Source organism: Drosophila eugracilis, unplaced genomic scaffold (assembly GCF_018153835.1).
Source record: "Drosophila eugracilis isolate 14026-0451.02 unplaced genomic scaffold, ASM1815383v1 contig_2153, whole genome shotgun sequence".
NCBI lineage: Eukaryota > Metazoa > Arthropoda > Insecta > Diptera > Drosophilidae > Drosophila > Drosophila eugracilis.
In genome coordinates, this window is record NW_024573037.1 from 310,035 (window position 1) to 335,097 (window position 25,063).

The 25,063-nt window shown below is 38.1% G+C and overlaps 6 protein-coding genes across 8 annotated transcripts; 2 read left to right on the forward strand and 4 right to left on the reverse strand.

Annotated features, from left to right (window-relative positions):
• Positions 1-59: 59 nt before the first annotated feature.
• LOC108103009 (myotubularin-related protein 4) lies at positions 60-6,482 on the reverse strand. The gene is made up of 15 exons (XM_017208333.1): positions 6,370-6,482; positions 5,378-5,501; positions 4,315-5,306; positions 3,974-4,164; positions 3,708-3,903; positions 3,457-3,642; positions 3,230-3,394; positions 3,029-3,155; positions 2,855-2,960; positions 2,463-2,785; positions 1,829-2,393; positions 1,607-1,757; positions 1,439-1,543; positions 924-1,126; positions 60-344 (listed from the first exon to the last, which is right to left on the reverse strand). Exons 1-15 carry the CDS (start codon positions 6,382-6,384, stop codon positions 155-157), a joined length of 3,639 nt encoding a protein of 1,212 aa, XP_017063822.1. The 5' UTR covers positions 6,385-6,482; the 3' UTR covers positions 60-154.
• Positions 6,483-6,592: 110 nt separating this feature from the next.
• Positions 6,593-9,390, forward strand: LOC108103026 (endoplasmic reticulum resident protein 44). Its single transcript, XM_017208353.1, has 7 exons — positions 6,593-6,841; positions 7,027-7,111; positions 7,979-8,070; positions 8,163-8,556; positions 8,616-8,882; positions 8,945-9,143; positions 9,201-9,390. Exons 1-7 carry the CDS (start codon positions 6,785-6,787, stop codon positions 9,343-9,345), a joined length of 1,239 nt encoding a protein of 412 aa, XP_017063842.1. The 5' UTR covers positions 6,593-6,784; the 3' UTR covers positions 9,346-9,390.
• A 330-nt stretch (positions 9,391-9,720) lies between these two features.
• Positions 9,721-14,268, reverse strand: LOC108103019 (RNA-binding protein cabeza). Of its 2 annotated transcripts, XM_017208344.1 has the most exons (7): positions 14,103-14,268; positions 13,907-14,038; positions 13,749-13,842; positions 12,110-12,144; positions 11,095-11,255; positions 10,564-11,024; positions 9,721-10,303 (listed from the first exon to the last, which is right to left on the reverse strand). In XM_017208344.1, exons 1-7 carry the CDS (start codon positions 14,107-14,109, stop codon positions 10,009-10,011), a joined length of 1,185 nt encoding a protein of 394 aa, XP_017063833.1. In that variant the 5' UTR covers positions 14,110-14,268; the 3' UTR covers positions 9,721-10,008. The 2 variants fall into 2 exon arrangements, with proteins under 2 accessions (XP_017063833.1, XP_017063834.1); XM_017208345.1 differs by lacking the exons at positions 9,721-10,303; positions 10,564-11,024; positions 12,110-12,144 and having other exon boundaries at positions 11,126-11,255.
• A 290-nt stretch (positions 14,269-14,558) lies between these two features.
• On the forward strand, positions 14,559-17,220 carry LOC108102989 (vesicle transport protein GOT1B). The gene is made up of 5 exons (XM_017208302.1): positions 14,559-14,701; positions 14,766-14,857; positions 14,931-15,109; positions 15,846-15,927; positions 17,044-17,220. The coding sequence occupies exons 1-5, from the start codon at positions 14,677-14,679 to the stop codon at positions 17,086-17,088; spliced, it is 423 nt and encodes a 140-aa protein (XP_017063791.1). The 5' UTR covers positions 14,559-14,676; the 3' UTR covers positions 17,089-17,220.
• On the reverse strand, positions 16,073-16,753 carry LOC108102990 (cytochrome b-c1 complex subunit 7). Its single transcript, XM_017208303.2, has 3 exons — positions 16,619-16,753; positions 16,457-16,504; positions 16,073-16,393 (listed from the first exon to the last, which is right to left on the reverse strand). The coding sequence occupies exons 1-3, from the start codon at positions 16,656-16,658 to the stop codon at positions 16,146-16,148; spliced, it is 336 nt and encodes a 111-aa protein (XP_017063792.1). The 5' UTR covers positions 16,659-16,753; the 3' UTR covers positions 16,073-16,145.
• A 401-nt stretch (positions 17,221-17,621) lies between the features above and the next one.
• Positions 17,622-24,951, reverse strand: LOC108102988 (ethanolamine kinase). 2 transcript variants are annotated; one of them, XM_017208300.1, is made up of 5 exons: positions 24,779-24,951; positions 21,707-22,070; positions 18,822-19,390; positions 18,309-18,758; positions 17,622-18,224 (listed from the first exon to the last, which is right to left on the reverse strand). In XM_017208300.1, exons 2-5 carry the CDS (start codon positions 22,067-22,069, stop codon positions 18,143-18,145), a joined length of 1,464 nt encoding a protein of 487 aa, XP_017063789.1. In that variant the 5' UTR covers position 22,070; positions 24,779-24,951; the 3' UTR covers positions 17,622-18,142. The 2 variants fall into 2 exon arrangements, with proteins under 2 accessions (XP_017063789.1, XP_017063790.1); XM_017208301.1 differs by lacking the exon at positions 24,779-24,951 and adding an exon at positions 24,711-24,730.
• Positions 24,952-25,063: the final 112 nt, after the last annotated feature.

Here is a 25,063-nt window from a genome sequence, read left to right on the forward strand (position 1 = left end):
TTCTAACAAAATTGTATAATTTCGTGTTCTATATAAACGCACAGATGAATTTTTCGCTATTATGGTGCTAACACATATGCAATAAATATTTTTTGAGTAATAATATGTACATATTGATACAACAGAGGAGTCTTAAATTAATTGGGAAAAGCTCTTAGGAATTTGCAGAAGACGTCTCTTCGTCCTTCACCTGGGACTCGATGGGTACGGCATCGTAATCCTGGACATTTGTTGTGACGGTCGTGTAGCAAGCTCCACATAGCCTAACTGGATTAAAAAGCTTTTCATTTGGCAAAGGCGCCCAAAATTCAGAGCAGTCAGCACAAAAAATTTCTCCACATGATCTGCAAGTATATTAAATAAAGAGGTTTGCTTTATTAACTGTCCGAACAGGAGTTTTGTTTATTGAAAAAAATTGTTTAATTTATTTTCCTTTTAGTACAGTTCTACTGACTTGGTTGTAATATTTGTAAAAGTATTGTTGCCTTATAAGCCTCATTAAATAACCATAGTTGTGAGAATAGGAAACTCCTCTAACTTAAAAATAAATTCAGTTCATTAAACTCGAAATTTTGTCAAAATAATGGTTATATGTTTTTATATATTCTTGATTAGCATAGTTGACACTGTTAGTATAGTCATGTATCCCAGTAAAATAACTAAATTAAAACATGAATTCAACATAAGTTGAATATCAAGCATTAGCAAAATTCCGTCTGAATATTAAGAGCTAAAAACAGTATTGCAAAATAATCAATAAGGTACGAGAGTTTACTAATTTACTGTCTATAAGGGGAAGGGTTTTTAATTATTTGTCTTTAAAATATGTTAACGTGTTAATATTTAACTCAAGCTAAAAATCAAACATGTATGGAAAATGTTTTAAGAGTAAAACAGTAAAGTTTCAAGTGTTGGATGCGCACCGACAATGATGTTTTCTTCGTCCAAGCCAGAACTCAGTTTGACAACTAGAGCAACGCGAAACTGCATGATCTGGTACCCAAAGGACACTGGAGGCTTTTTTCTCTTGGATCGAGGAAGGGGCAAATGATGGGGGGCCACTACGTTCTTCGACAGCTTCCCAGGAACATGTTGAAGCATTTTCAACGATATCCGATCCATTTTCCTAAAGAAGAGTTAAATGATTAGACGACTGAAAGTTAATGAACAATCTTACTTAGATTAGATAACAATGTTTGGCTCGTTCAACGCAGTACTATCATGCGCTAAATTTTCTTGCCTCCAGGCATCGGCAAATTTGTTAATAAATGTTATAAATGTACAATATTTTGTCACTTTGTCTTCGTGACAATTCCTTATTTACCCTTTCTTTTAACACACATTTCATTATAATGGGCTATATCTAACATTAACCACGCTTTTCAAGAATATATGCACGTAGATTATAAGTAAAACGAATATTAAAAACATTATTTACATGTTCCAAATTTGTCGAAACGATGCTATTGCAGCTGGGGCAACCTTTTTCCAACAATGCTAGACGCATACCGTGAATTTCCCGCAGCAGCATTTCCTCTCGTAGCTAAAAACGTTTATGAAAGTTATATAAATTGATTTTAATTGGAGAAAGGTATTAACTTTTTACCTTGTGTTCTTGTACGATCTGGTGGAGTCTTATATTTTGTTCGCTAAGTCCATGAGCTAAGCCATCTGGACAGGATATAGTGAACTGAGCCCTCTCCTGAAATGGTGTGGGAGGCAACGAAATGACTCCCGACGAAGGGAATTGGTGTGCGCTGAAAAATGTATATATATTTTGTTTAATTCTTTCCAATGTGTTTGAGTTTTTAATTATCATCTTACTTACCTGCCGTTTTCTGCTGTGAATTTTATGTCACGACTATAGCTCGACCCAAAGGTATTCCGACGTATTCGACCGCCCGAGGAAGGTGCATCAAATGGTGAGTGGCCAATGAAACGCTGGAGGTCAGGGGATATAAAAAGACTTTCATCAGCGTGGTAACCATCCGATGCCAACAGGGATCCATTAGCATTGGAATCTTTGGACAACTTCTCCGCCTTGCAACGCTCCGTGTTTTCCCTTGGCACTTGTAGGTCCAGATGATGCGGAAAAGTATCTCCACGCTGCGGGCATATCACTGCATTTGGTTTTATGTGAACCTTGGGCAAATTATTATAGCTCTGACTGATTTTACTGCTTTGGACTGCAGTTGTAGTCGACTCTGGCTTTTTATCACCACTGACCAGGTCGATTGGGGGTTGTATAAGGTCTCTACTGCTATTGTCGCTGTTCGTTTTTTGTACGGGCTCTGCGGGTGTAAGGGTATCAGTGCTGGTTTCAATTGCGCCATGCCACAAAGCGCGACAAATATCACTTGTGTCTTCAGATTTTGAAGGAACTGGATTTTGATCTGGAAACATTGTACAAGTTGAATTTCATTTTTGTTTTAAATGATGATAATTTCAATAGAATCTCTTACCGTTTTCGGATTGATCCAAAACGTGGACAGATCGCTCGGATCCAGTGATCTGTTGCTGTGAGGACACCAAGGAACTACGTCTTTGCGATTGTGATGCTACTTCTAATATATCACGGTTAGAAGCTGTACTTTGGTCGTTGTGGAACTCTGGAATGGGATTTTTTGAAAGGCCACATGGACCTTTTTCAGTTGCATCCGTTACGTCCAGCTCAAGTTCTTTGGAGTCTTTAACACTTTCTTGGACATTTTCGCTAAAACTATTGTCGGTCTCAGATCGTATGTCAAACATAGAGTTTCTATTCGCATTGAAACAATCTGTAACACTGAATCGCAAAGAAAAAAATATAGTTAATTTTTCCGACCATTAGTTGATTAGTTATAATTGGACCTACATGGATTCAACTGTTAGGTTCGGATCACTTGATCTTCTTGAAATAGTGCTTTGTCCCAATTCATTCGTTGTTAAGTCTTCAGAAGATCTTGTCTTCGCCATTAGGCCTTTATATTGTGGGTATAAACGAAATTATGACAACCCACTGTTACGGTTATTTATATTTTACACTCACCGTTGTGTCCACTCTGTCTTTCATTACTTAGTAATGATAGATCAGTTCCATTTTTGTTGCCTAAACTACCAAGGTATACATCGGACCAAAAATATAAAAACCGCACACTGTGCGCTGGCCAAAGAACCTAAAATACAGTGAAATCATCAGCATTAGCATATTAGCATATGTAATAAAAACGGAATCCAAGAGGATAGCTACCTTTTCAGTCTCATGCTTGTAGAGAGGATTTCTATACATAGTTTCAGCTAAAAATGGCCACACCGAAAACGTTCGGTCGAAAACTGAATTTTCGATTCGTTCTCTGAGCGAGTTACATAGGAACGTGCCGAAGAGACAGGACAGCGAATGTTGCGCCAGTTTAATCTATAAAATATAATAATATATTATAGTCGAAAACCCATACCGTACTCTAGTGCGGAACTCACCAAATAACTTATACTGAACTCAAAGCTGCATGGATACTGTCTGTGTATTTGATGCACCAGATCAAGCCACTGCAGGAAAACTGGGCATCGCTCGTTAACTTCGTCGGAATTCGGACCATTGCCGGAGCGATCGGCAAACTTGTGGCCGAAATTCAACCATTCCCGCTCAACAAGAACACGGAATCCCTGCAACAAAGGCAAGTAAACATTACATTTTAGTCTACGATAAAAGTAAAATTATATCAACGTACTTCTATAGTCCTGTAGTACGGATCCAAACAGAGTTGCGCCGTAGCCACAATCTGAGGAGTGCGATCCCAGCCATCTGAACAGTGAACAAGTACAGGCCGTCCATTCTTCTCGATTGTGTGCACAACGGTCATAGTGGCTCCCAACAAACCCGAAAGATGCTGCATCCACATGGTCTTTTCCAATTGTCCATACCAACTATGGGTTCATACAAAAACGTTAGGTCCGTTACGCAGGTTGCTCTGATAAATTGTAATTATAAACTCACTTTGGATCATCGGGAGATGAGGCGCAAAGCTGTCTTACAGCGTGAAAACTTTTTCGGATAGCATGGATATTGCCCAAGTTCATAAACTCAATCTCTGCACAGGGATAGTACTCGATACACTCACATCCGCCACCTCTGGCCCGATTTGTAACTGCAGAAGTGTAGCTGCGGGCGTCCACAATGAGGATTTTCTGAAGTGAGATAAGGTATAATATATTAAGGTATTTATTAAATAAATCACTTCATAAATTGTATTTCTTATTATATAATATTGTTTACTTTTAAGCAAAGATAACTTATGTGATTAACATTTTGTATTGCGTTACATAATTTAAGCATACCTTAATTTCATCCATTGTGAGTTCCTCGTGCGAAGAATCGTCCAGAGATGGTGAGCTTTTGCCGGATAAGCCTGACTGGCCATTGGTCTCCTTGGAACCCTTTGTTGGTTGAGCCTTCGTATTGGCGAATGAGGAATGCCTGGCGTGCTCGCCTCTATCAAAGGCACAGGCATCGGCCAGTGCCTTGAGTAGCTGCTCGTCCCTGGTGTTACGCCAGCCGAGCCAACCGACCTCTGGCTGGCTGCATCGGGCCAAAATAGCGCCCGACTTTTGATGCCGCCAAACTACCGCTGGTAATCTTCGCGATCCCCTAAAGTTTGCCACATTGTGCAGCATTTCATCGGTGATGCAGCAGGGCACAAGCAATTTCGGGGGATACGAAGGACAGAGCTTGAAATCCGCATTGGCTGTTGAGATGCGCCAGGAGCCCTTCAGATCGAAGCCCAAACGGGCCACTTCGTTTTTAAAATCACTTTCATAGCGGACTGATCGCTGCAGGCGGTTGCTCATTACAGAGGTAACGGTCTCGCTGGCAGGATCATGCAAAGGATTGTTTGCTGTGACGGTGGCTGTGGGCTTGGCCGAGCCATTATGTAGCGTTAACGAGCGATCCTTGACAACCAGACCATTTCCGTTGGCCTGAGCACTCCCGCTTCCACTTGCATTTCCACTTCCGATCACATCGCAGGTCCATGAGTAAAAGGGAAAAGCAAATAGTGTCTCTAGTGTTTCTGGCACACCGATAAGCAGGTGGATGCGGCGCTGCCAGTCAGCACACTGTTCCGCCGACTGAAAAGAGCACCGAACCGTGCTGGCATCCTTGCAGTTCACAATCAGCTGAAATAGGTCCCGCACCTGAACGGATTCTATTAGACCCAGTGGAACGTACGTCACGTAGGCGGTTGACTTTTTGGAGAGAAATATCCGGTAATTGGATAATGCAAGTATGCCATCATCCGTACGTCCCAGGTACTTAATCGATTCTCCGGCCACTATAATAGGATGTATAATACAGATTACTATATATTTACATGTACATTGACATAAGTAAGCGACCACCTACACTCTTGAAACGGGACAAACAGCTGTGAGTCTTCCTTCTCCATTTGTGATTTTGGATACGATTCGGCGGCACGGATAAAGCAAATCGATGGAGGCGGTGATCCATCGGACATTGTGTGAATCGGCTAAAAGAATACTTGGCATGTAACGTTTTCGAAATTACTTATTTGCCTATATTTAGGCAAGGCAAATAAGTGTCATTGGAAATCCGGTTATCGCTTATAGCTGGATATATATGATATATCCACCAACCGAATACATAATTACGCACATCTATCTGTGTTTGTGTGCGTGTATCTGGTTGGTAAGTATTTTACTGCCTTAAATAAATAAATAATACATTGTAAATATATGTAGGACATGTGCATTAATATGTGCACAAACAAAGCAAAATAAATATCATTGGCATGATAATTTGGACACAATCAGCACTTTTAGAACAAATCGAAGTTAATATTTGAGTTTTTGAGCGTGTCGTGGTGGCAATATAGATAATGCAGTGCATATACTATGCACGTATATATTTATGAAAGCACACAAATGCAGTTCCACAAGGTGCGCAATACATAGTGTGTATGTATGTTTATATGTACACATGTCGCTACATTACATACGCACATACATATATATCAATAGTCTAGATTATCACAATTCCATAACCAATAAGCGTAAAACGGCCGATTATCGTACTCAACAGACTCTAATGTCTGTGTATGTTGTCATAAACAAAGTAATTAAACATTTACGCATGTGTACGTTTGCATAAATGTATATATATAAATATATTTATCTAAGTATGCATATATTTCGATATTTCAAAGAGCAACAATAACACATTACAATCGTTACATATGTATGCACACACATTTGATTTTGGTTTTTTTTTTAGGTTCCACAAAACGATCGGGCCTCAGCCTTTCGGGGTGTTTAGCTCAAAAACGAATTGCCGAATTGAAAACGCGCTTTGCTTCTAGCTTTTCTCGCTCTATTTACCACCATAAAATCCATAAGCGTCAGCTATTATAAACAAAGATTTGCAAATGTTGTTGCACATACATATGTATGCATATGTATTCATTTAGACACTTTTTGTTTCATTTCCATTGAAATTGCTATCGTTATGATATGTATATATATCGTTATCGATGTTGCCAGAGATGGGATAGTCATGTGACGGCACTATCGATACCCTATATTGCCCAAAAGTGTGCTTGGCGAGACTAACCAACACTGGCCAGCCGATAAAATCAACCAAATTGTTAAAACATATATTCTGCGTACGTTTGCATTCCATTCCAGCTGATGAGTAACTGAACTAAACCGATCGCTTGGACTTTCCGCCGGTGCACGCAAATCCACACCCACTCCACACAACTTCACTCCAGCCACACTTCCCGTCTGAATCGGAATGACAATGTTTGGAGCGAGAATCGGAAAGCTTGGGCCGTGTATGGCCCTAGTTGCGGTGAGTCGACGTGTTCTGTTCTGGTTCTAGCGCTGAATCAGAGGGCGGCAAACGAAAACATGATAGGGGAATGGGGCTGGGGCAATGGTTTCTCCGAAAAAGTCAACCAAGCCGGCTTTTCTGTTTCATCGAAGCAGCATATCTGCTCAACTAACCAATGCATGGTGTTCTTTTTAAAATTCCAGATTCTACAGATCCTCCAGCAGACACACCCGGCAGAAGCCGCTGGAGCCGTGCCCATGACCAGTGATAATATTGATATGACCCTAGGTGAGAGACCGAAACTTTAGGCACTCCCGCAGCTAGCGGGACTAGAAATCAATTAACAAATCGACTTACCCCATTGACGTGTCACTAAACAAAATCAGTGGCCCGTTCAATTCGATACTGCCAACGTGGTAGATTGGGTTTTCAACGATCTGTAACAGGAGTTAATGCGGATGCTGAATAGAATTGATTAGGGAGGTTTTTTCATGGTGGATTTATTTGCGCTGATCCGCAAATGGAATTAGCCACACGAGAGCGGTTCAAGTCAGGTCCATTGCAAATATGTCAATTTTAATTAATTTGCTTCTATCTGTAGTCCTGTAATAATAGTAATCTACTTCATAAAAGGGTCTATTATTATTGATTTTGACATGGTTAGATTTTGCTGCGTTATTACCAAGATCTTTTAATGTCAACCTGTCAGAGACGTCATTTCATGTTTTTATTTGTACAGAAGTGTTTTTCTTATTGACAGTTTTAATCGAATTTCATTAACGTTCTTGTTAAGGTTATCTATATTTTTCTAGATATGATTTTTTACTGTAGTTCTTCGCTTTAATTACAACCTTTTAAAGATTATCATATTTAGAGAGAGAAATGAAAAACGTTTTAAAACATTTCGGTTTTTTTATACATACATATATATTTCATTTGATATCCCTATTAGATTAATATATAAATTTCTAGTACATGAAACCCCTATAATAAACTCCTTAATATACATATAACAAAAGTTCAAAAATTGATACAATTCCTGGTAATATCTGTTATGAACACAATCGCTTTTAGTTTGCCACACTGAGACACACACATACTATTTCACACACAACTTGGTGCTTATTACATTAAACACGCTTTGTTTTTTTCCAGCGTCTAATGAATTGGTTTTCCTTAATTTTTATGCGGAGTGGTGTCGGTTTAGTAATATTTTAGCACCTATATTTGGTGAAGCTGCAGATAAGGTGAGTCAAATGCATCGGTAGTGAAAATGCAAAATAAACTTTAGTATTTGCATGAGTTAATACGTGGCATTGAATTGTCTTTCTTTTTGCAGATTAAAGAAGAATTTCCAGAGGCGGGCAAGGTGGTGCTAGGAAAAGTGGATTGCGACAAGGAGACGGCCATCGCATCCCGTTTCCACATAAATAAGTATCCAACCTTGAAAATTGTCCGCAATGGACAGCTCAGCAAGCGCGAATACCGAGGACAGCGTTCGGCGGAGGCATTCCTCGAATTCGTCAAAAAGCAGCTCGAGGACCCTATCCAGGAGTTCAAATCGCTCAAGGATCTGGAGAATCTAGACTCAAAAAAGCGTCTTATCCTGGGCTATTTTGATCGTCGGGACCAGCCAGAGTATGACATATTCCGCAAGGTGGCGACAAATCTGAAGGAGGACTGCCAGTTCCACGTGGGCTTCGGGGACGCCGCTCAGGCTATGCATCCTCCTGGTAAGATCTAACTAAGTTCTTATGTTTTCCGATAGTAATTTTAGCTTTTTTTGTTCCAGGCACACCTATTATAGTATTTAGGCCTGATGTGGCCCTGTCTCATGAAAACGATGAGACCTACACTGGAACCTTACAAAATTTCGATGAACTTAAAATTTGGATCCAGGAAAAGTGTGTACCATTGGTACGAGAAATTACGTTTGAGAATGCAGAAGAACTTACGGAGGAGGGTCTGCCGTTCCTTATCCTTTTCCATAACCCTGACGATCATAACTCTATCAAGGATTACAAGTCGATCATTGAGCGTCAGTTACTGGATGAAAAACGTAAGCTAATACAAATTTATTGTTGAATATTTATTAGGCATTGTATTTATAAAACTTTTCAGAGAACGTCAACTTTTTGACCGCTGATGGCAAGAGATTCGCGCATCCACTACACCATCTTGGGAAATCCGAAGATGACTTGCCCTTGATTGCCATTGATTCGTTTAAGCACATGTATCTGTTTCCCCACTTTAGCGACATGTATTCACCGGGTAAGCTAAAGCAGTTCCTTCAGGATCTCTACAGCGGCAAGCTGCACAGGTAATTGAAATGAAACAAAGTATATCTGCTTGAAAACTGAATTATCTCTTCATTTAGGGAGTTCCATTACGGGCCGGATCCCACGAATGATATTGAACCTGACCCTCACACCGGCAAGGGTACTTCACCTCCAGAATCAAAATTCAAGGAACTTGGCCCATCAAAGCACCGCTACACCCTGCTAGAAAAAGATGAACTGTAATATAATTATGTATATTAAAAATAAAAGAAAATTTAAAAAATGTAATCAACTTCCATTCTCTTTGGAAGCCTGTGAGCAGAATTCAATTGAAAGTGTACGCAGGTGGCACATTGATTCTGTTTAACGTAAATCTAAAAATAAAGTCTGAATTTAATCGACTTTTGTAATTGCAAAAACAATTGAATTATTCACGAGCGTGACATACTCTCATTTGTTATTTAAAAAAATTATGCTTTTGTTAAATGGTTTCGTAGAATTCTTTAAATTATCAACCTGCGCCTGAAATTTAATAAACCCATCAGCTATAATCTGATATATTGAAGTCCCTCAGACAGTTTCCATAATAAAAAACGTAATTCATTATTGTTTTTGAGTTTTATACATATATACATATATATGTGAGCTATATATATATATATATATATATTTTATTCGTATGTACCTTGTTACAATTACAATTGTTAAATTAGATTACATATATATATAAGTCAGTCAAATCGAGCAATAACCGTGTCCGTGTTGCCTAGAAATCGGTTCAAATGAAGATGTGTGCTGGTATTTAAGTTTAGCTCTGACTGGTAAATTTAAAAGTACATTTAAAAGAGTACTCGCTACAATTAATACGTTAATGTGAAAAAATAGATGCCATCGGAAGGCATGCGCTTAGTATGGCCTGGAACGCATGCCTCCATCGTTCCTCATGGGACCACCGCCATCCCGACGGTTTCCACCACCTCCTCGACCACCACGTCCACCACCGCCACCTCCACCATTGTCATTGAATCGCGAATATCCGCCACCACCTCCTTGCGAGTTGCCCCCGCGATCTCTGTTTTGATATCCACCTCCGCCAGATCCGCGATCATTTCCTCGGTCATACCCTCCGCCGCCACCACCGCCGTAGCCGCCGCCGCCACCACCGCTGGAGCCTTCATCATCTCCCTTGGGTGTCTTGCAACTGAAAGTAAAAATGGCATTACAATCGGAACCTTCCAGAGCGAACAATTTTCAGTCCCTTCACTAATTCTTACTCATTAAAATGCCTTATCAAGAATAATAAAATGAAGGAATTCTTTAGGTTTGGGCACTGATAAGTGACAAAATTTTCAACAATTTATATTTAGAATTTTTTTTTTTAAGCAAGATAAAAGTTTAGTGAATAGAAAAACTGTTGCTAAGTCACCCGGAAATATGTTCTAATATAGTTACATTGCTTACCGATTGCACTCATTGCGCCAAGCGAAGTTGGTGTTATTACAGCTGTTGCACTTCCAGTCGCCATCACGTGGTTGCACATTGCCGCCGCCAGATCCGCCGCCGCCTCCACCACCACCTCCTCGATCGAAGCGTCCGCCGCCACCTCCATTACCGCCACCACCGCCTCCTCGATCAAATCGGCCTCCACCACCACCACCTCCGCCGCCACCACCACCGCCTCCGCCACCACCACGTCGTCCACCAAATCCACCGCGACCACCGCCGCCCTTGTTCCAGTTATTCTGGCGCTGGGCCAGCGACACCTTGATCGCATTGCCGTTAAAATCCCGTCCGTCGAACCATTCGATGGCGGACTGTGCAGCATTGGTGTCATCATAAGTGACAGTGGCTTCTCCCTTTGATGCACCGGTCTCCTTGTTCTTGTACAGCCAAATCTTAGGCTTCATCGTACGCTTGTCTTTCTATAAATTCAAATAAAATAAAAGGAAGAAGATTAAAATGGATTTCTAGGAAGACAATCCTATGACTTGCCTTGATAATTCCAATAGCTCCGAAGTGTGTTTCAATATCCTGCTCGGTGGTTGATGGATCCATGCCAGAGACAAAAATTGTGTCCTCCTGGGTGATCATGTCGCCGCCACTGGAGCCACCGCCTCCTCCTCCACCGCCGCCGCCAGAGTATCCACTGGGTCCTACAAAAGCGAATGTTATATTAGAACGCGTTGACAAAGTATGGAATAGCTTAAAATGGAACTACTTTTATAAATTATTTATTTATCTTCTTTTTTAAAATGTTTCCCCTCAGTTCAACCACCAAAAACGCAACGAAGGTGAAGGCCGAAGTACACGCCCGTATATATGTATAATATCAAATCCTATCCCTTGGCTGTCCGTGATATATATATATATTAACCATCGTCTTTGCGGTGTATACTTGTGTTTGAAACCAGAATTTCGAGATGTAATCGAAAACCTTTAAGGGGTGGACAACTCAAGGAGAGAAATGGGGACACTTTTAATGGATTTCAGTCGGGATTCGAGCTTTCAAGGCCAGACTAACTGGTACATCAAACATAAACTGGTGAGCCCAAACTGGAGTAAATCCGACCAATAATGCACCTTATCAGAGAAACCTTAGTTCGTGTTAACACTTTGACATATACTCAACATTACACAGAAGTTTTATATTTTTAATAACCCCTAGCAGACCAAGTCGGTCGTTAACCATAATTGATCAAACAAAGATCAACGAGTTAAAAAAGTACACTAAATACACTTTAAAGACCACAACATATGGGCTCCTCGACGGAATTAAACAATGGGTAAAAGACCCATTTAAAATGCCGCTGGAAAAGGAACACTTTTGTTTGCTTTTTCTATCATTTTTCAATTTCTTTTTTTCTCTCAGTTTGCAACTAGATTTTTTAGTTTAATAATCTGATAGGTTGGTTTTTTTTTCATTTCGTTTTAAGGTTCAAGTTCAATATGTAGAAAAATATTGGTATACATTACTCGATAAGATTGCAATTATTTGCATTATTTTTACCTTTGTTGTAGCTGTCCTTGCTGGCGCCTCCATTTCTAAAAGAGGATATTGAATAACTTATTTAATGCTTTGATTTTTGTTTTAATGCAGTATGGTGAGGTATACGCCTAGGATCCTTTCAATACATATTTCATTTTCGGCATTATGGAATCTATAAAACCATATAGAGAGCACCCGGCACAGTTCGGTCAGTGACGACGGTTAGACAGCGGATATCCATTTTGTTCTTTTCCATCTTAGTATTTAGAATCAAGTGCGGCAATCACTGATCAAACTGATCCAAGGAGGACATGGTAATTTAAAGCATACATCTTAACTCTTATAAATCTATTCTTAACCTTTAAACTTTACTATCGTAAAACCTTTTTTCCGAAATGCGTAAAAATGAAAGGGACGGAAGACGTACATTTTTTACAAGTCCAGGTAAAAACTTAAACCCAAATATCAATTTCATGGTTATCTATATACAACAAAAAATAGGTTTTAAAATCTTTAAATCTTATATTTAGGTAGGCAGTGGATAAAGTTATTTTTCAAATTTATTAGGTGTTAATAAATGTAATGCAATTAAATGAAGTATATCTCCTAAAAGAGAATACTCAGTTGAAGAATTAAAACACATAGCTTAGATCAAAATTGTTAAAGGTAAAGCTCGATCTTAGTCTCGGTTTGATTACCATCAATTAACTACTAGCTTAGAATCTGTAAGAATTTAAATAAATTTTTATGAATATACGTAAATACCTTGAAAATTATTAAAATTAAGCAGAACCACACCAATCTCTCCAAACTTCAGTAATTTCTATTGATTTTGTCGATGATTTATGTTGGATTATATGATCGATTAAAATTATTAGTAGCTTTATATCTTTGGATACACTCTGTATTATATTTTATCTTGTTATTATTTTCAGCATTTCTTGGCCCACACATTTCTTAAATCAGTTTTTAGAATGTTGACGCTTGTAGCTCTCTTATATTACGAGGAAGGTTGATAGTATGGTATAAGTGAACGATTATAATACAATGTGCGCGATTCTCTAAGCAGGAATCAAGGAATTCTAAATTTCATTAGGTGACCATTATTATACCGATTAAACGGATGTCGAACCACAAATATTTCTTCATTGCAGCGATTGGTTATCCCCAAGTCGATTTATTTACCATTGAACACATTTGCATCGTCAAAACCATTTTGAAATATACCAGTTTCTGATGTTTTCAGTCAGATTTTCAAAGAAAAAAAATCATGCATGTAAAATACAGTCATGCCGTGTAAATAATAAAAAACATAAGTAGAGGTTTCTGTTTTTTTAAAAACACCTGAAGAGATGTTCATTTACATTTACTGCGTCTCCCAGCATGATGCATTTGACTGGAATTGCAAGTATCAGTTTTACACTTTGATGCAGTTTTTGCATCTATTGCATTTTCTTCAAGGTTCTTATTTTTATATTTTTTTAAAAGTTGGCTCGGTTTTCTTACGTCGATTACGCTGAATTGATTCGTAAATTTTTTGTTTTTTTTACGTACACATTTTATAACTCTTATGGAACTCCATGGAACACTACTACCCATGATCTGTATTATCTCTGTATCTGATCTATACCGAATTTATGGCTAAAAGTCAATAACATACCCGTAGGAATTGCCTCCTCTGTCGTTCCATGAGCCGCCGCCGCCGCCACCACCGCTGCCACCAGAACCACGATGACCGGAACCGGAATCATAACCTTAAACATAAATGTGTCGATATTGAAGTCTCTTTCGAAACAGGGATTTATTTGCACGCCTTACCACCGCCTTGTTTGCTGTAGTTCGGAGGTGGCTCGTTGTAGTTACCCGTTTTATTTGGCATTTGTTGGTAGTTTGGTGGGGGGACAGCGAAATTATTATATCCCTGTCCGGCACCACCACCATAACCGCCACCTAAAGTGCACATATTTCTGTGTATTCACGAAGCTAACTAATGTGCATTTTTAGCTCTACTTACGATCCATGACAAATAAACGATGAACACAAACTCTTTTTGATCAATAGAATAGCAGGAGTTCTTATTACTCGCTGAGCACAAACTGTCTTAGAAGATTAAAGCGTCAGATCGTTACAAATTTTATTGTAAAATGGCGTGTGAAAATAAATTAGAGATGTGTGACGACTGGGGCTGGTATACGATTGTCCAAAAGAGCATCGATATCGAAATTGTATGTATTAAAAGTATCGCCGAGACTAGCGGAATGGAACATAAATTAATGCCAATCGATTTCTGAATTCAACAGTTTAATAAACATTTTGACATAACTGTTAAGGGAGAGAGAAAATAATATGTTATAATCATGAAAATGCAGAAATCGAAGGAGGAATCAAACTATTCTTCTCAAATTTTGATGTATTCAAACTTCGCCCCCTTTTCAACACTGTGCTGCTGCAACCCTGCAAACGTTGTTTACATTCGTTAGCACTAAACTTTGAATGAAAGTGGAAATCAGCTGTTCGTGCTTTGAAATTGAATTGGTGTTTACGTGGATTTTTTTTCATCATCAAATTAAAGCATCACCAAACACAAAATGATTGAGATAACAGATCTACAGAGTGAGTAGCCCGCACTATTTCAAAGCCACATGCAAAATCAATGCTCAACGAAATCTTCCCGCAGAAATTGGCATCGGCTTGGCTGGTTTTGGCATTTCATTTCTGTTCCTTGGCATGCTGCTGCTGTTCGATAAGGGCTTGCTCGCCATCGGCAATGTACGTTTTATATACCTATGTATATAATAGTTCCTGGGTGCCGTATAATTATAGCAATCGCTTCTTCCCACAGATTCTATTCATATCAGGCCTCGGGTGTGTTATTGGTGTGGAGCGCACTCTGCGCTTTTTCTTCCAAAGACACAAAGTCAAAGGAACGACAGCCTTCTTCGGGGGAATCGTCATCGTCCTGTTGGGCTTTCCCATTATTGGAATGATTATTGAATCCTATGGATTTTTCGCACTGTTCAGGTATGTAGCACTTGGCGAAAATTTACTCGAATGTCTCCTCTGTGTGGGATTTGTACAAGGTCAGCTTAGCCAGATTAACCGGTCACGCAGTTCACGTTTCCGTGGTCCAGAGACTCTCTAATCTTTAGGGATTTATTTAACTTCTCGAAGTCAGGGAAAAGGAGTTAGGTACTTTCTTAATTGCAAAGTCCGTCTTTTAGCAAGAAATAAAATTCATAAATTCATAAATATATAAAAAAACAAGAGGATTTCTAGTCTGTTAACCTTTTTGAGTGCTTGATTTTTATCTTCAAAATAAATTGTTTGACGACGTCGAAACTGTAAGTTAGGATACATTTTGCAGGTCACACGGCTATTATACCATAGATCCTACATGAGTAATCGGCCGTACTGTGATATCTTCCGTTTGCGACCACTCCAAAATTCCTTCTCATTTTATTTTAATATATTTTTATAGCTGATTCCAGAAACGTTGATGATTACTAAATAAAGCACACAAACTAGACAAGATTCATTTGTTACATATTAATGTGGACTATATTTTCCACTTAACTTTATAATGATTGAGTACGAGGTTTTCCTTTTAGTAAACTTAATCAGTTGGTATCTATTCCATAAAAAATATTTCCCTCGTTTAATAAAAGAACGTAAACACTAACATTTAGTTACTATTTTTAAGCCATGCCGTGAATCCCAAAAAAAATTCATTCTAAATGTTTCTTTTATATCTTTACAGCGGTTTCTTCCCCGTGGCCATTAATTTTCTGGGACGAGTGCCAGTTCTAGGATCACTTTTAAATTTACCATTTATGCAAAAGGTAAGATAGCTTGGAGCCTATTATAGAAAAATAAATGTAGCCCATTGTCATACGCATGATCATTTCTTGAGCTCATCTCACTTTGACGCGATTGCCCATTAAATAAAGTGAAGGGTCCAACATTCCCAAACGACCACGCATAGTCTCGATTTCATAGCCAATTTTGGTATTTATCTAAGCTATGTATTTCAACATTTACAAGTCCAAAGAAGAGGGGTTTAGTGGATCTTTTCCCAGTCCTCACGCTCCTCGCGCTCCTTAACGACCTCCTTGAGATACGGCTCCAGATACTTGACATCCTCCTCGTACTTGGTCCACTGCTCCTTAGGCAGGATTGTCTTGGTCATGGACAGATGGAGGGCCCTCATGATGCGGTAATTGCGCTCATCGTACAATTTGCGGGGCAATCGACGCACGGCCTCTTTAACGTCCTCGTTCTCATACAGACAATCATCCCGATGCAGACCTGTAAAATGCAGTAGATCCGTAATGAGCGGTTAGAAGTCTCTTATTTACTTATTTATCCTACCGTATTGGTTGAATCCAGAAAGATTGTAGGCCCATCTGCCCAGATTGGCTGTGGGGAAAAAAATTCTAATTACATATTTACGTAATCACATTGCGGGGCAGTGCTTAACGCGTTTTAACGTTTCTTACGCTTGTCAACTCATTTTCCTGAGATATTACTTACAGAGAACTGCGGGTCCCTTCCTGGCAATATAGTTCGACATGATTTACGTAAAATTAGAAGTCAGGAAAGAGATATTCCTCCAACCTTTTTATTTAGCAAATGTCTATCGATAAATATTTAGGTATGAACGTTAGTTGGAGCTAGAGATGCGACTCATCGCACTCAGTTATCGATTAAGCTCACATATGGTTGTGTTTGAAAAATCGATTTTTATTTTACACACTAACATCCATTCGATACTCCAAGCCGAAATAAATCAACACAACGGCATTATTTCATTTCAAAAATATCACTTTCTTGTTTTTCTAAATAATTAATAATGGATTAAATACTAATGTTGTTGAAATATAGTTCTAAATCTTTATTTAATTGCAGATTAATCCAAATTTATTTTCTAACTTTTTACCCTTTTGCCATTTATTTAGATTGTTCAAAAACTTGGAGGAGATGGCAACCGAACTACTGTATAATTTATCAGTTTACCAGAACTTTGCGAAGACTTTTTGTATAAAGTAAATAAAATCAATTGAAATTCTTGTAAATCCATTTAACTCCATGTAAAAATCTACCTTCATAAACAAATTATTTGTAGTTTACCTGAATACTTTTGGTTTTTATGGGATGATGAAATAAGCTATAAAAAGTTCACGGGTAAATAAAATTTGGTTTTTGACAAGGACGAATATATTTTGAAAACTTTCACAAAAAATATTCATCAATTATGAAAACACTGCACGGAATATTTTACCTAAGGCGTTTTTAAACAGGTGAAAAATTACTTATTAACAATAAGAACATAATTTATTTTTTTTTGGAGACCAAAAAACGTTGAAACTATTTCTTCAGACCTCAATAATTTGAAACCCCCACCAGTAATCCATTTACTTAAAAGTAAGTCCTCCAACGAACGGAAATCCTCACTTCTCATTTAAATATTGTTTCCACTTTTGTTTACGATAAGATCCCGCTATCAGTAAAGCCTTCAATGAAATGATTGATAATGTTTATATTTTAAAGTACATACCTTCGCTTTATTATGACTACAAAATATCAATTTATACAAATTAAAGAACATATACAAATTCTTTATATATACAGTGCTCTCTCTTAAGAGTAAACACTCGATTATGTGAATTTTAGTAAGAGTGAACAATTTATTCAAGAATTTTTATAAAATGTTTAAATAAAAAATAAGAATTTGGTGTTTTTCAAAACGTTTTGTTTAAAAATAAGTTTATTATTGTTTTATTGTGATTCGTTATTGTGAACAAATTCGATTCAGTGCACACCCTTGGTTTTGAATAGTTCACTGTTTCGAGTGAGCACTGTACATACACTAAGGCTGGCACGAACACGACACTAATTTAAATTTATTTTCTGTTTTGTTTCTGATTTCTGAACACACGTTATATATATACATATGTATAACATTGAGACCCGTTCCAGCCTTAGTTTATACATATATCACTGGGCACATAATTTAGTTACACCCAATGCGGTGAGTGGCCGGCCGGGAGAGAGAAATCACTTATTGTTCTTTGCTGCAGTCAATGACAAAAACTCGTCCTTCCGGGCCAAATATTCATTGTAACGAAGAAATGCATAGCTATATGGGACGATAAAAAGTAGAAAATTTAGTATTAGTATTCATTATTTTTGCTTAATATTCATATCATTAAATATTAAGTACCTAACATAGTCGAAATCGATAGTGGAATGCTCAGCTTGCAACAAGGACCACACCGTCCAAAAGATATGCGATGCCAGCGCAAACTGATTGACCTGGACGTAGAGAAGCTCGACTTCCTCGTTCTGGATGTGGCTGCGCTGTAGGTACTCCTCAAGGTAGACCCTCAGCCATTTAAGTTGAAACTCGCGCTTTGGGTAGCGGGAGTAGTCAACTTCATCCACTCCGCACATCTCCGCAAAGTGGTTGCCAATGTCAAAGGCCTGGAAATTGTAGTCGGCATATTCGTAGTCAATAAAGTTCACGGTATTTAGGTTCTGCGTGTAAATGACATTCCCCAAGAGAAGGTCATTGTGGGAGAAGACAATAGGACTGTCCAATGCCTCAAGGTATTCATATAGCTTGTTGAATTCCTCGCGCAGGCGGCCGATAGGTAGAAACGTTTCTTTCACTCTACAAATGAAGAAAAAGACAATGAAGAATCGCAAAAGGGATTTTGGGCACCATCTTATTTACCTTTTGTGTTTTTCAGCATCACTAAAACGTTCAGGTACTAAATCGAGAAAGCTCTGGGTCTTCTTCCAAATCATCGGCATTGGTTTGGCCGCCGAACTTTCCCCGTGCTTCCTCACCTTCCGATGCATTTCAGCCATTCGACGGGCAACCAAGGGCCAAATCTCTGGACAGAGCACACTGTCCGTATTCAGGGTGGTTCCAGGTACGTATTCGTAGACGAGACCGTTCTTGAACGTGGCATACAGCGATGGCGCTAGGCCGTACGTATGCAGTAGAAGAAAGTTTTGCGTCTCCGCCTTGCGATCTATCAGTAGGTCCGTTTTATTTCCGTATATCCTGACCAGCACTACGTTATCGGAGTACTGTACAGGTGCCCCCCCGACGACAGCTGCCAGATCGTCTGTGGTGTACTCATCGTCCTTCTCGATGATAACTGGATCCTCAGACTGAACTGGCGACAGACCCTGGGTCTTGATAGGTAAATATGATCCGCCGTTTTCATCTCTCAATTTGGTAATTTCTTTATGGAAACATCCGACCAGTTTGTTTGTGATGCCATCGGTAAAACTCTAAAATTGGTAAGAAATAAAATATTTAATTGAAGTAAGTGATTAATATGGATGAGTTAGGTCAAATAACTAGTCAGCTAAAGCTACGTGATTTGTGTGCTTTGATTATGTATATGAAATTATTGCATCACCGAATTACCAATTCGCTATAGACAGGTTTATTAGTAGTATTCCATTTGGAACAATTTCAAGAATTCATTTCTTAAGCCGAAGCTCAAAAGCTACAGTAAAGGGCTTACGGCACCTTTCTTATCGACTTCACATGCTTCTTTATGTACATACATATATATTAAAAGTATGGAAGCACATGGGTGATAAACTTTTTGACACCAGCTATTTGCGTGCTAAGCGTCTCTGAAAGACCCCCTTCGTATTGGAACATACGTATATGGTGCGTCTTATAATGAAAACACAGACACAGATAAGATAATGGAATATTAAACAATTAACATTCAAAATATTCAAAGCCAAGCTGATAGAAGTGAAGAAATGTGCAGGTATGTACAATTTTTTTTTAAATGATGATGGAAAATAAACGCTTTATCGACTAGAAGGGTTATAAATTCAGTAAGAAAACACTTTAATCTTAAAGATAACTATTGGTTTTAGTTTTAACGATGTTAGCCACACCTTGAATTATCATAAAAAATACAATAAAAATAATCAATAATTCCCAATTATTGCCCTTTATTTGTTTTGAATTTGTTTTTACTCCACTTTAGATTATTGAGATAGTACTAATGTAGGGCACCTGTGCTATCGATTGTTACCATCATTAAAATTTTCATTTCATATACGGAAGCCTGCGGTTGTTCTAAGTAAGTTAGATACTTAGTAAATAATGTCATAGCTTTAATTTAACTTAAATATTTTACTTTTCGAAAAAGTTTGCATATGACGCCATGGTCCCTGGTGATTCAACTTATTTCCCTTGCCTCCACAATTTTAAATGTTTCATAGTTGGATGATTTGTCTACAGCGTTCATTCTTATTTTTTACGATATGGAGAACGACTGGCTGGCGCCAAAAACAAGCATAAACGAAGTTTTGTTCTTCCATAAGGAAGATTTGAATGAGCCGGATTTACTTATATTCTTTTAATCTACAAATATACTTATTGCATCTATAACTAGAAAGCTGACTTGACTATATTCACCATGCTTTGTAGTAATCAAGGGATGAACCACATTTCCTTACCAACCAACAACTTGACAAGATTCAGCATTTAACAATTCTGACTGGAACTGTTATAAGCTGATAAGTAACTTACGGACAAGCTGTGTACACCAATTAGACGTCATGCATACAGTAAAGTACACAGATAGTGAGGTCAAGGCATACGAGTGGGTTCCGATAAGGCAAGAACGCCCCATTTCGAAAGAATAATGAAAAAAAAAGATTAAAACAGCTTCAGGCATTCGTATATATGGTCCTCTAGCCAAACATGCGTTCCATTATCAAATCGGGACAAAATAAATCAAAAACAAGCCCCTTAAAAGGAACAAAAATGATATACAGCCTTATGGTATCAGTTTATTGCATCTGATCATCCGTAAAATATGGACGGGACCACTCGAGTCAATGCACCTGTTTTCGCGCCACCTTGTACAAGTATTGAGAGATTGAGAGCGTGTGATTTCATTAGAACCTGCGACTAATTGGCACGAAGGCCTATTTTCTTGGCTACCACCTTCGCTACCCCTCTCTAAATTTATTTTTGTATTGTAGGGAAGCAATTATTTCCACCGGAGTCGAGGGCTAGATTAGCAAACTGGTTTCTACTGCGTCTCGGTCTCAGTCTCAGTCTTGGCATTCAGAATTCGTAACTCTCGCGCAGTCCTAACGCACCAACACCAGCGTAATAAATAATGTTAATTTTGAATAACAATCCCATGGGTCTCTCCATTGATATAACAAAGTCTATTTACAATTATCAAGGCAGCAGCGAGTACGATGTACGAGAATATCTATATATATTATATAATTACTATTGGAAGGTTGGTTGTGCAATAACTCTGTTCAAACTGTGTTAGCAACTACATCGAGTATCTAATCCCCTTTCCGCACACCAGTTAGTGATCGTAATAAAAGATAAGGAAACATACATCATCGTCATCATCATCATTTTGGGCCGGATAACGATCTTCGATCAGCGAACTACCCTCATCTGATGGAGTAGAGAATATGACATTGACATTGATGGTTTCGAATTGTTCTTTTTGTATTTAGCTCTTTTTTGAAGTTTTGAGGATCATAATGTTTTATGGAGTATGTGGGGGATTGATGTTGTGTTTGGGTTGATGAGGTTTACTTTACCTTAAACTCGACGTGGCTTAGGTCCCAGGTCGGTCGAATAACCTTCAACAGTTCTTTGGCCCCTTGTATCACGTCGGCCTCCTCAACAAATACGGGGACAAAAGGAACAATCGCCTCTTTTCCTGATTTATCCTCCTGTTTATCTCGAATATCACGCGTTTTTTGTTCGTGCTCGTTTTCGCTATCGTTTGGGTACGAATTGGAATTTATATTTGATTTCAATTGGTTTTGGACGTGGTTCGATTGCGATTGCTGATTGACCGTCTGACGAACTAAGGATAAAGAATCTTTCATCACTTTGGGGTTGCCGCCACTTGTTGAAATCTGTCCTGTGTAACTGTTGCTCTTGGTTTCTGTGCCCATTCTATTGTATTATATATGTGAAATACGAAAGTGTCAGGTCGGGTCATACACATAAAACGACAATAACAACAGCAAGTATAAGAGTAGTAGGATGTAGCGTAAAAAAACGAATTATCCGAATACAAAAACCAACTAAAAACCCCAAACCAGCCAAGGATTTCACCCAAAGCCCACAGCCAGAAAACCAATATTAAAGCCCACCAGTAGCCGCATCCGGTAAGTATACTACGCCCATGTCCTCTCACTCATGCGCACCAAAACCACAGTTTTGGATGGAGAAGACCGCACCCAGTTAGTAGATCTAGCATGTGCTGTTGCAGCAAAAGCTATAGCTCAAAAGTTTAAGCCCTATAAATACAAAAACACTTGCATTTTTCTTGTAAATAATATTCGTACCTGAATTATTCGAAAGAAAGCTACATAAGACTACTTTTATTAATAAATTATCTTGTTTAGGTTTAAATTGCTTTTACAATCTCTAAAGAAAAAGATTCAATCAATACTGAAAGGAGAGCGAAATTCTGATGGTTTTCAAGCAAATGTATTCACACGTAAAAACAAATATATAATACCATTTTTGAAATAAAAAACAAACAAAAAAACTTAACGAGATAACGATCACGTTTTAAGCTATCGAACTAATTACGAAAAGCTTGTATCCGGTAATTTTTTAAGCAAATAAATTGTTATTAGATGTTGTCGAAAAAATTAATAGAAAATAAGGGACCTTGAAAGTGCACTAGTCACTTCGTGAACAGGTTTTTGATTGATGTAGGAAATTTTTTTAATGGCTATAATAGAAAACAAACATATTCTTTTTCTTTTTTAACCGATTCGTGAGCTTTGACTAGGGGTATTACACTATGAATTGCTATATGGATTGATGCTGTTTACTCTTGATATTCAAAGCGATGGTGTTTTCACTAGAACTCAAACCCACATGTGTGGGTTTTCAAATTAAAAACTTGGTAATATTTTTTTTAATAATTTACAATCCAAAATTAGACTTTAATTATAAGTCCATGCAACTTTTTGATGTATGAGTGAAGTCGCCCGACTTTTGATTATTATTTTTTGGACTTTATCGTCAACCTTATCTACTGACTAGATTCATCATAATGTCTCCATATTCAACTATATTTAAAATGTAAATGTCCATAACCAAAATATATATTACTTTAACCATTTTTGCACTCTTTGTGAATTTGTAAAAAAGAAAAATGGTTTGATTCATATTGAAATATTATAAATTATAAAAAATGATAAATGATAAAAATTACAAAAATTGACATTACTAAATGTTATATGCTTTCTAAGAAGGAAACAATAAAAATTGCTTTATTGTTATTAACAAAACAAAAATTCTGACCGGAGAACGATACTTGTGTACATATCAAAGTGAAATTGAATATGGAAACTGCAAATTAAACAACTGAAAGTAAATCTAACTGGTATGGTATGTATCAATAACACCAAACCAAATTAAGCAAAATAAATATAAACCATGTTAGTTAAAAGTTCTATATTTCTACCCTCTGCTGTAAAAATGGTCGAATTCCGCACGAATTCCGGGCGGAAAGTACACGTAAACGTGCATATGTGTACTTGAAAATACACGAAGGTGCGTAAGGCGATGACTATAAATCGGAATAGGTACCCAAAGAGCTGAACAGACGACATATGGGATAAGGCAAAAAGGATCGAAATAAGTCAATAAGATCGCATAGGGTTAAGCCAATGTGTCTCAGCGGAACTTGAAGGGGATTTTCCCTTTTTTTGGTAAGTTTTTTAAATGAACTAAAATCAGACATATATTTAATTTATGGTTTGATACAACCAAAAAAACCCCCCTTAAACACGCTCCTGGAGCAAGGTAAGGCACCCACACAATCGCACCAATAAATAGGGCGTTAAATGCTAATCTTGTGAATATGTGAATACATGTACTCCTCGGAAATCATGTGGTGAACAATGCAAATGTACATACATATGTACGATCAGAACTCAGGTGAAAAATCCGGGTACCAAAAAGACAAGTGGGCGGTTTGTTTTTGTACGCGACATTCGCTTCAATATTAACATGTTTTCTGTTTTCACACATTATTGTTTTCTCTTCTTTTTTTAATTTTTAGCCATGCCAAAAATCTGTTTAAAGTTTACACACACAGATACGCAATATATGCGTGCAGGCATAGAACTGCATGTGTGTGCATACTCGGTGGTTAAGGCCCCTTTGCACCAGCTATGTTTTTGATAGGACCTATTTGGTTTTGACATCGTTCCTAGGGTTTGACCTAAATTATCAATTAAATGAATAAAATATAAACTTAATATTTACGTATAGCTAGGTGTCTAGTAACCCTCCTTTAAGCCATATAACTCAGGTCGTGTGAGGAGGCCTTTTAGCGCGTTCTGGGTTAAGAACCCTGCTCCCCATTATCACAAACCCCTCCCACTACCCCACAATCCTTTTTCTGAACCCGGTGCGATATTTTCAAGATAACTGGAAAGTGCTATTCCGATTTCGATTCCCCATTCGCTGGTTTTGATTCTAATTTCTGATTCGATTCGTGTTCGCATGCAATTCTTATTAAATTTTTTGAAAACGACAAACAAGGTAAAATAATAATAAAATGTGTACCAATATGTCAAGCGTCAACGAATGCAAACGCACACTGAGGTGAATTGTTAGTTGTCTACACACGTTACCTTCGGGTATTGATTGTTTTTAAAAGAAAACACAAAAAAAAAGCCGCGAAAATCACACAACCAGATTATTGATTTTGACCCCCGCTGAAATTGGCGCACACAACACACAAATTTGACTGAGGAACGAAACAGCGGGCGATGTAAGCGATTCGGTTCCGACTTGGGGAATTATAGCTGCCAAACTATCGTTCGAGTGGAACCATCGGTTATCTGGTCCACTTTTCTGACGAGAATACCAAAACGCGTCGAAAAAGTAGCCGGAAAATTAAAGTATATTTGACTAGC